The sequence below is a fragment of the Lactuca saligna genome, chromosome 1, assembly GCF_052625555.1.
Source record: "Lactuca saligna cultivar CGN05327 chromosome 1, ASM5262555v1, whole genome shotgun sequence".
NCBI classification, from domain to species: Eukaryota; Viridiplantae; Streptophyta; class Magnoliopsida; order Asterales; family Asteraceae; genus Lactuca; species Lactuca saligna.
The window spans coordinates 58,748,248-58,758,716 of NC_136417.1; the positions used below are offsets into that span (position 1 = coordinate 58,748,248).

General features: G+C 33.9%; 2 protein-coding genes across 2 annotated transcripts; one reads left to right on the forward strand and one right to left on the reverse strand.

Annotated features, from left to right (window-relative positions):
* Positions 1-6,408, forward strand: LOC145037011 (protein DETOXIFICATION 42-like). The gene is made up of 14 exons (XM_078985555.1): positions 1-175; positions 473-628; positions 885-1,006; positions 1,104-1,298; positions 1,389-1,552; positions 1,724-1,859; positions 1,948-2,044; positions 4,645-4,745; positions 4,840-5,003; positions 5,106-5,177; positions 5,506-5,622; positions 5,718-5,813; positions 5,939-6,057; positions 6,226-6,408. Exons 2-14 carry the CDS (start codon positions 552-554, stop codon positions 6,272-6,274), a joined length of 1,509 nt encoding a protein of 502 aa, XP_078841681.1. The 5' UTR covers positions 1-175; positions 473-551; the 3' UTR covers positions 6,275-6,408.
* DIT1 (dicarboxylate transporter 1) lies at positions 6,382-8,632 on the reverse strand. Its single transcript, XM_078985549.1, has 3 exons — positions 7,423-8,632; positions 7,107-7,328; positions 6,382-7,037 (listed from the first exon to the last, which is right to left on the reverse strand). The coding sequence occupies exons 1-3, from the start codon at positions 8,527-8,529 to the stop codon at positions 6,675-6,677; spliced, it is 1,692 nt and encodes a 563-aa protein (XP_078841675.1). The 5' UTR covers positions 8,530-8,632; the 3' UTR covers positions 6,382-6,674.
* Positions 8,633-10,469: the final 1,837 nt, after the last annotated feature.

Sequence of the window (10,469 nt, forward strand, 5' to 3'; positions counted from 1 at the left end):
TCTCTCTCTCTCTCTCTCTCTCTCTCTCTCTCATATACATGGTTGAGAAAGTTGATGGTGAAAAGAGAAAGTTTCAACCAGGAATTCTTTCTTCAAAACTGTCATAAGTCTCTGTCTTTTTAACTTCACACTTTCACTTCAATTATCATATATCCTTTTTTTTTTCTTCTTCAAAGTAATCCTCTTTCCCTTCTGTTATCGACTTCCTTATAATTGCAAACGACATAGAGTGATCTGTATCTCTTAAGCTAGCGATTCATGTTTTACTTGATTACATGTACTGTTTTTTTTTTTTGTTTTAAAAGAAAAGTAAAATATGATTCCATTTATATTGGTGTTCATAGTGTTTCACTCTTGGGATGTGTATTTTCATGTTTTGGATTAATTGGTCTTTCTTCGAGTTTTTTAATCTAATAATTATGGGTCTTAGGTGTTTTCATGTTTCATGTTTGATCTATCGCGTTTGTTGCAGGAAAACCATCGATGGAGAAAGCTTTTGTTTGAGTGTGAATTGACGATTTTAGCCTCCAATTATCAACTAGTTAAATATTATGGCTGAGAAAAACGATGGATGTCCATGTGGAAATCCAACAAGATTTCCCATTTCCATTTTCTTTAAAGATGCGAGGTACATTACCTTTCCATTTACCTGTTTTCAAATATTAAACTAACCACTATATTTTTGATACAACAAATAAATACTTATTTTTTATTATCTTCATATATTTTAATTAGATATCCTTAATAATATTTTCTAAATTGAAGAAGCTATTGTGCACTCGATCATCTGAATTCTGATTAAAACTGTTTATAAATGTTGTAACATAATTTAAAAACTTGTTCTATACTTTTTGTGCTAAAATGGTAATACGTGTATTTTTCAGGTCAGCATTAAAAATGGATGAACTTGGCGTAGAAATAGCTAAAATCGCCTTACCAGCAGCACTTGCTTTGACAGCCGATCCTATTGCCTCTCTTGTGGACACAGCCTTCATTGGTCAAATTGGTAATTTCACATATTCTAATGTGTTTCTATTTATATGTTAACAATGAATCTATGATTACGACAAAATTATACATACAAATTTCATGTATACATGTAGGTGCAACTGAACTAGCTGCGGTGGGAGTTTCGATAGCTGTTTTCAACCAAGTGTCAAGAATCGCAATTTTTCCTCTAGTAAGCATTACGACATCTTTTGTGGCTGAGGAAGACACAATCATGAACTCAAGTCATCAAATGCAAGGGCCCACTACAAATAGTGAAAACAAAAAGTTGCTCGAACTACAAAACATAAGTATAATATTGTTACCAAATTTCATTTTATTATGATTTATGACATCCAACTAATTTGTTATTTATCAAAATATCAACTTGGCTAATGTAGAGTCTGAGTCACTAGATGAGGAGTCGATAGTTACAAGCTACGAGAAAAAACGGATCCCGTCAGCTTCATCTGCTATAATCATCGGGGTCGTTTTAGGGTTTTTGCAAGCTGTGTTTCTAATAACCGCATCGAAACCCATTTTGGGCATAATGGGGATCAAATCGGTATGTAAAAATGGCTAAGCTTTCACTACTTATTATAAAGTAGCTTTCTTTTTATGGTAAAAAAAGTACTTTAGGGTCTATGTGTACCCTGGAAGATGTCAAGGTTTTGAACAGTTCAAGGTTTTGAATAAAACTGTTAAAACCTAGACATTGATTCTTTTGAATACACAGGACTCTCCTATGTTGTATCCCGCACAACAATACTTAAAGTTAAGGTCGCTTGGTGCTCCTGCGGTTCTACTTTCGTTAGCGATGCAAGGAGTCTTTCGTGGATTCAAAGACACAAAAACTCCTTTGTATGCAACCGGTAAGTGGAAAATGAAATAATGATATATTGTCTATAATATATCATTTATGTATTTTCTAACTTCAATTTAATTTTAAATGAGTTTAAGTGGCAGGAGATGTGACAAATATTATTCTAGACCCAATATTTATTTTTGTTTTTGGTCTTGGCGTTAGCGGTGCGGCCATTGCTCATGTTATATCTCAGTAAGTTATCTTGATATTGTGTTTTTCTTTTTCAAGGAATGGATACATTTGAACTATTTACTTTTATAAATGAATTATTCAATTTACATATATGAACTTGAAAATATCTTAGTTGGACTAATTCAAGAAAGATGTTGCCAATTGATATGAGACAGAATTGTTGGTTTAGTATTGACCTGGCTATTGGCGTAGGATTATTCACTGGGATGTTAACATAATAAAATTTTAATATTTAGTAACTAACAAAATATACCAATTAAAAGCATTCATCATAATAATAATAATAATAATTCATATAACTTTTTGGTATTTTTAGTGCCAAGTTATTGTAAAATCATTAACCCAAAAACTTTATAAACATTCATGAGCTTTTTCATATGTTTTTTTTTATGGTCCTAAAATATCAATCACTTTTGACAAAAAAGAAAAATATATATTTAATATAGATATATAAATATTATTGTATTATTTTGTAAAAAAGCTCTACCATAAATCTTGTTAATTAACAAAGTTCACCTATAGCTTGTTAAAATGTCGGAAGATTTTTATTGAAAAAGTTTTGAAAAAACTTATGGCGTTCTAAGTACTAAAGAAACAAAATTACAAATCTTAACAAAATATTTACTACTAATAACAATAAACAAACCCTAGTAGACCCTACCGATGAATAATCAAGAAACTCAAAGGAGTATTCAAGACTCCAAAGCATGTACTTACCGCCAAAATTTAATAAAATGCAGCCTTAAGTCATATATATATATATATATATATATATATATATATATATATATATATATATATAATAATAGAAAAAATATATAAAATTATTAATTATACACAAAGTTACCGTCTTAAGTCATGTCTTAGAAACAACGTGACTCACCGTAATTTGAAAAAGTTTGAGGTTCGATGTTGCCGTCAAGTCATGCATAACATTATTTAAAACATTGATTCTACCACTAACAATTAATGATTAACAAGCCCTAATAAAAACATTGTTACCACCACTCAGTGGTGCAAAGTTGCTAAGGTTTCAATGATGATCAACTCGTGAGTAAGGAGTACTCCACCAAGACACGGGAGTACTTGAATTGAGTAAATTATAAATAAAATTAATTTTGAAAATTTATATATAACAAATATCATAAGTTCATTAAATTAATAACGATAGATTAATATCAATACTAATTATTGTTTTTTTTTTATTAAAAAAGTGAAAATTCCACCGAGTTGGCCAGGTTGACCGAACATGCTGAGTTGGACCCGAGTTTGACCGAATCTGGTTTTTTGACCGACATTATCACCTCGAAATATACCCAATATCGAGTACTCAACCTAGTAGGTCAAGTTTTACAACACGCCTACCACTTGTAACTCGATATATATATATATATATATATATATATATATATATATATATATATATATATATATATATATATATATATATATATATATATATATATATATATATAGACACACTTTCTAGTAGCATAGGTTGGGTTCCTCTTGTGGGTTTTATAATTTGTTTTTATAGAGTTGCGATGAAGCAATGGATGGATAGATTATACACTTAATTGGTGTTAATATTTAAAGAGAAATTGATAGGAAAAAGATGATAAGAATGAGATGCCATATCTTATCAAAATGAAACACTTAGGTTAAGGGAGTGGTAGCATGTGTTATGCGTTGACACATTATTTTTTTTTGGCATGCCACATAAGCATAACATGGTGATAGGGAGTAGTGATGTGCTTGGTATTAGTTTTGAAAAAAAAAAAACTAAAATAAAATCAACCAATCACAACTCACTATACATTCTCTCTCCACCTTCTCCCCCCTCTCTCTCTCTCTCTCTCTCTCTCTCTCTCTCTCTCTCTCTCTCTCCTTATGCTGCAGACTCGGTGAGCGAAGATTGGCATTTCCCCTTAGCATGTGCTAGAAGGTGTTGTTGGTGCATGCCTAAATGCAAGGCGAGTGGGTTTGGCACACCCACTCCCTGTAGTTTTATTGTATATATTGAAGATCATTTGTCAAACCCACTCCTTGTAGTCTTATTGTATATATTGAAGATCATTAAAGAATAAAAGACAACACAAGTTTGGTTCCCTAAGATTGTACATTAAATTATATCCATCATATATCTATCTACATGGACCTATATTTTCATAAATGAATAAATGAATGTTTTACAAATGCAAATGTTTGACCTATTTACATGGTGTCTTGACATCTATCTACATGGACCTATATTTTCATAAACGAATAAATGAATGTTTTACAAATGCAAATGTTTGACCTATTTACAAAGTTATAGATATTTTTTAATGACTTCTTTATAAGGCATAATTTTAGGCTATTCCTTAAGCATTTGATACATTGTTCCATGTCCTACTAAATTCTATACCCTTCTAAACAACTTTTCATTAGAGACTTTTACAAGGTTTTAAGAATTTCTAAATCGTTTCATTACATCATATGATCATTTATATCCCGCATTATAAAAAATCAAATTAAAGACACTTATTTTAGCATCGAAAGTCAAAATGTATCTCCTTTTTCCTTTAAAAACTCATTGATCTTTCGACACTTGTGTGTAGGTATCTAATTTCAATAATTCTCTTTTGGCGATTAATAGAAAAGATTGATATCGTACCACCTAATTCTAAGCATCTCCAGTTTGGCCGATTTCTCAAAAACGGTGATTATATCAATTTCATGTCTTATTTAAACAATATAAATTGGATCAAATGTTTCTCAGATTTTGCTTTGGTTTATGTTTCTAAAAAACACAGGTTTTTTGCTGTTAATGAGAGTGACGGCTGTAACATTCTGTGTAACATTAGCTGCATCAATGGCTGCAAGACAAGGGTCAACAACAATGGCTGCGTTTCAAGTTTGCTTGCAAGTTTGGCTTGCAACTTCACTTCTAGCCGATGGTTTGGCTGTTGCAGGACAGGTTTCTGTTTCTATATAACATTATAACTCACTCACTATATATTCTTATTCTTTTTGGCTCACATATAAAATGTTTTATCTGGCTTAACTCTTTTCCTTTAAGGCTATAATTGCAAGCGCATTTGCAAAAATGGACTACGAAAAGGTTACTGCAATTGCTTCAAGAGTATTGCAGGTATACACAATACGCAAGCTCTTAATGTTATATTAATATCAAGTCAACAAAATGGTTAAGATATGTTATGTAGGAGCAGGGTTGTTTGATATGTCTGTTATCGGGTTTAGTAAGAGATTGAGTCATACTTTTTAATACCACACTTCAAAGCCTTTGACTTTGTCTTGACTTCCTTGAAATGTCTCTTATTCGTAGATCCATATGTAAATTTTATTCAATCAACAACTATCAAATTAATAAGATAAAAGAATAAAATATAATTATGAAAATCTTATTTGCATAAAATTATTGTGGATATTGTTATTGATGTTATGGCTTAGCAATGCAGTTAGGTGTAGTTCTTGGGGTTGCTTTGTCTATTCTTTTAGGGTTCGGATTACACTTTGGAGCAAGATTGTTTACAAAAGAATCTGGTGTCCTACATCTCATTAGCATCGGAATCCCGGTATTATTTACTCAAAGAAAACTAAAAACTCTTTTTTTTGGCTTAATCTTTAAAACTAACTCTAACAATGTGATGATCTTCTTTTCGTGTATTAGTTTGTTGCGGGAACTCAACCAATCAACGCATTGGCCTTTGTTTTCGATGGTGTCAACTTTGGAGCATCTGATTTTGCATATGCAGCATATTCTATGGTTCACTTCTTTTCACCATTCTTTTTTTTTTTTTTTTTCTACTTTTTTATATCAAATGAAATAAATAAAATCGAACAAATGGATATTTCTTCAATTGAGACTATTTTAAATTTTTTGGATCTTAGGTTCTGGTTGCTATAATTAGCATTATATCATTATTTGTCGCCTCAAGCCACGGGTTCATCGGTCTATGGGTTGCTCTGACTTTATATATGAGTATGAGAGCATTCGCTGGTTTTTGGAGGTACTTTTTCATATCACAAATACTCTGAGCCAAAACACGATGTTTTGTCTTTGGTAAGACAAGACACAAAAGGGCATTCTGTAATTTGCCCTTTTGTGTCCTGTCTATTTTTGTATCTATCTCTATACCGTAAACATCCTCAAGTACTTTCGTCATGTGTTTTTGCAGGATAGGGACAGGAACCGGGCCCTGGTGCTTTCTAAAGGGAATTACCTAGATTTAGTTCATTCAGTCAAAAAAAAGAAAAGAAACATGTCTTTGTTTATTAAGCACTTCATAAAGATGATATGTGAAATTTATCCAAGTATATGAAATGCAAAACCATAGCAAAAACATGCTAGAATTCTCCAAGTTACATAATGTGACATATCAAAATTTTAAAAGTACAAATTCAAACTTGAAATATAATTCGGCCTCATGCCATGTATGATGTATAACATCTTAACCTACACAACCCTCCAACAAACACAAAAATTATTTGCAAGGCTAAAGAATCCTGAGCAAAAATCTTGAAAACTAGATTTGGATTTGGTTAAAATCCTAGTAGCAAAAGAAAAACGCACAGGAGAAGTCAGAAAGTTGTGAGTTTTGTGATCAAACTGGTACCTTTTTTTTAACTACCATAAGCCGATGAACTTCCACCAGACACCTCCAACACCAAGCCAGATGATGATGTTGACCACAGAGATAAGGAACCCATAGCCCCACCATTTTGCAAGAGGGACATAGTTTGCTCCATAGAAAACTGGAGCTGATCCGATTCCATAATGGGTCAACCCGCCCATGAGGTTGGAAAGAAATGCTAACACCATTGCTGCAAACAGAGGTGGTGTCCCAAGGGCAGTGGCAACTGACAAGAAGGCGGTGAACATGGCACCAATGTGAGCAGCTCCACTAGCGAAAAAGTAATGGGAGTAGAAGTATAGAAGAACTAAAATCCCAAAAGATGCTTGCCATTGAAGACCTAGTCCACCTACAAACTGAATTCAAAAGATTTTCAGATTTTGTTATGTTTGGAGGATGAATGTATTATGAAATTGAAAACATACCTTGACCACGGTTTGACTGAACCAGGAGATGAGACCATATTTGTTGAGGTACCCTGCCATTGCAATGAGTGCAGCAAACCATGTAAGAGTGTCCCAAGCAACCGATTCACCTAAGCATTCTTTCCATGTCACGACTCCTGTTATAAGAAGAACAGATAGTCCAAGAATTGCAGCTGTAACAGCATCAACATTCAGCATTCCTCCAAATATCCATAGCCCAACCTAACTCCAGAATTGTTCAGTTAGTACTAACTACAGTATGAATGAATAAATCAACGTAGTTGTAGTGACTAATGAGTAATCAGTTTTGCCATACCGTAAGAAGCAAAGTGCCTGCCATGATGATTTCGTTCTTTGTCATTGGCCCCATTTTCTCCAATCTCTCTTTTGCAAGCTTGGGTGCATCAGGGCTACTCTTCACAGATGGTGGATAGATTAAGTAGAGAATTAGTGGGACTACAATCAATGATACCATTCCAGGAACGATCGCAGCTGTTGCCCAATCGGTCCACCCGATTGTCTGCTTTATGGTGTTAAAAGTCAAATTAGCACTCAGTGGATTCGCAGCCATCGCAGTCAAGAACATAGAGGAGCTAATAACCGACGTCTGGAAACAAGTCAACATCAACCATGAACCAAGCTTATGCTCGGTTCCATCGCCTACATTACTCCCACAAGCAACGCATAAGGACTTAACCAAGGGCAAGAAAATTCCTCCTGCTCTAGCGGAAACTGAAGGAATTGCTGGTGCTAACAAAGCCTCACTGAAAACCAAACTATATCCTAGCCCTAACGATGAGCTACCGAATAACGAGACAAATTGGTAAGCAATTCTGTTTCCTAATCCTGTTTTGATAAATCCTCTGGCGAAGAAGAAGGCAAGAGCAATTAACCAAGGGATCGGATCACCGAAAGCCGAAAATGCAGCGGCAAACGTCAGTGTTTTGGTGAGAACGCACGCACCTAGTCCCATTAACGCTACAGCACCGAGTGGGAGAGGCTGTGTGATGATCCCAACAATAGTTGCGAGAAATATCGAAAGCAATTGCCATGCATTCTTAGAAACTCCAGTAGGTACCGGAACGAACCAGAGGATAACACCGGTGGCGATTGAAGCAAGCAGAGGTTTCATCGCAGCTCCTTGCCATGGCACCGGCGCCGGAGCAGGATCCTGTTTAGCCGGAACTACAGCAGCAGATGCTTGTACGGAGAAATTCAGGTTTCTCTTCGGTGATTTAAGGCCGAGTAGGGGCAAGCGAGGAGTAAGATTTGATGTGTATGAAGAAGATGACCGGAGGTGGTGCTGACTGTTTGATCTGTTGAGATTTAACGGAGGAGATTGTTTGGATGATATGCGGTGATTTGAAGTGGCGAATGACCTGAACCCTAGGTTGACGGAGGTGGTGAGGGCTACCGACGCCATCGTTACGACTAAACGATGGCGTTTGACGGCGGAATCCGGGATCTGTTTGTGTGTGGTTTGAATATGAAGAATGAACAATTGGACAGTTGAGAAATCAAAGGAGTCCACGTTTATATAAAGGTGAGAATTCTCGATATTTCAGCCGTTAGATTAAGATCCGACGGCTGAGCATGCAGTATTAGTTGGCCTCGTTTTGTCCGTTGAAAACCTTTCGCTGTTTCCGTCTCTCTATGGCCTTTGAGTTCACTGAAGACAGGGTTTTTGCTAAACTGCGCCAGGAGGAACAGAGCACCGAATAAAATCCTACGTGGCGATTGTGATTTGACACGTGGAGAGATGAGAGTGGATCGCAAGTAGATGGAGAAAAGGGTTGAGGGAGCATGACTTCTGACCACTGAAATGCACGTTGCTTCTTTTCTGTCTTTGAACTAAAATATATAAAAAAATCCACAAAAATAAAACATCTTTAAAAATAAATTGTTCAATTTGTTCAATTCCAAAAGAAATTGTTATAAGTTTTACACATCACAATTTTCACATGTACCAAATCACTCAAGCATTATGGTTTAATACAATTTTGATATTAAAAGGTTAAAATGGACTAATATGAAAATATTATCGATAAATGAATAATGATTATGGATTCATTGGGTCCATATGGCCCAAGTATCTAATTAAGCCATACTCTTTTGTCTTGTGAATTGTGAATTGAAAGAAAGGTATCATATAAGCCACATAACATGCAACTCTTGTTGCTAGTTATTTGTCTCGTTATTTGATTCATTATTACACCCATTCTTTGGAAAAACAAATTATTATATTTTATATCTTTATCTTAATTGTTTTATAAAATTCATGTATAATGTTATCTGAAGTCCTAATACCAGTGGGTATGGACATGACCCCTTTTGTGAGGTGATATCTGTGATGATGAATTAAACTGTATTATCATAGAAGAAACAAATGTATATTGTGAAATAAAAATTACAAAAACAGTTTTACTGTTAGTAAATGTGAGATAATATTATTAAAATCATGGAACATACAGACATAGAAATCATGTTTAACATGTTTTTCTCCCAATTTTACAAAGTGTATTCATTTACACTTTTGCAGTGAAAAGTAAAGAGTTATATATAGGAGTTTAATTGAGTTGTTTTTTTTTTTTTTTTTCTTGCGAGCAATTGAATAATTGATATTATCTTTGGCATTTGAGATTTACTTCATTTTTGTTATATATTAACAATCCTATATATGTTGCAAACTAGAGATGCAAAAGTCGGGTAAAAAAACATAACGTGCTGCTAGTTTAAACCTGACATACAAATAATTAGGTTTGGATTAACCTTAAACGGGTTTGAGATATTTTTGGGTTGATCCATGTAACTCGTATTATAAACAGGTCATGATTGGGCTAGTATACATGTGTGCAGTCCCATTTATTTTGGTGAGACCTAGAGTACATGTTATTTCCATTTTGATAGTAATTGTGTTTCATTATTCAAGATCTTCTTTTAAAAACTTTTCTTATAACTACAAACTTTATTGATTAAAAAAATAGAAACAAATAGTTATAAATAATATGAAATATATTAAAAATAAATATAGGATGTTATGTATACATGTTCTTTATACGAAGGGGACTTGCAATTTTGATTATGGTCCGTGAACCTGTTTATGAATCTTGAACTTGAATATGACTCGTGAACCCGTATAATTAAATAGGTTAGACGGATTGTATCTATGTTTGATAGATATGGATTAGTACTATATGACACATTTAATCATACGAGTACCAATGAGGATTTACGTCTTTATGGTTGAAAAAAAAACATTGTGCATGTTCAAAGATTAACACCCACTCATGCTTAGTAATTAGTATTTGGTGGAGACAGTTTAAAGTTTAAACTAACTTAAACATGGATAAAGTCTTTTCACGA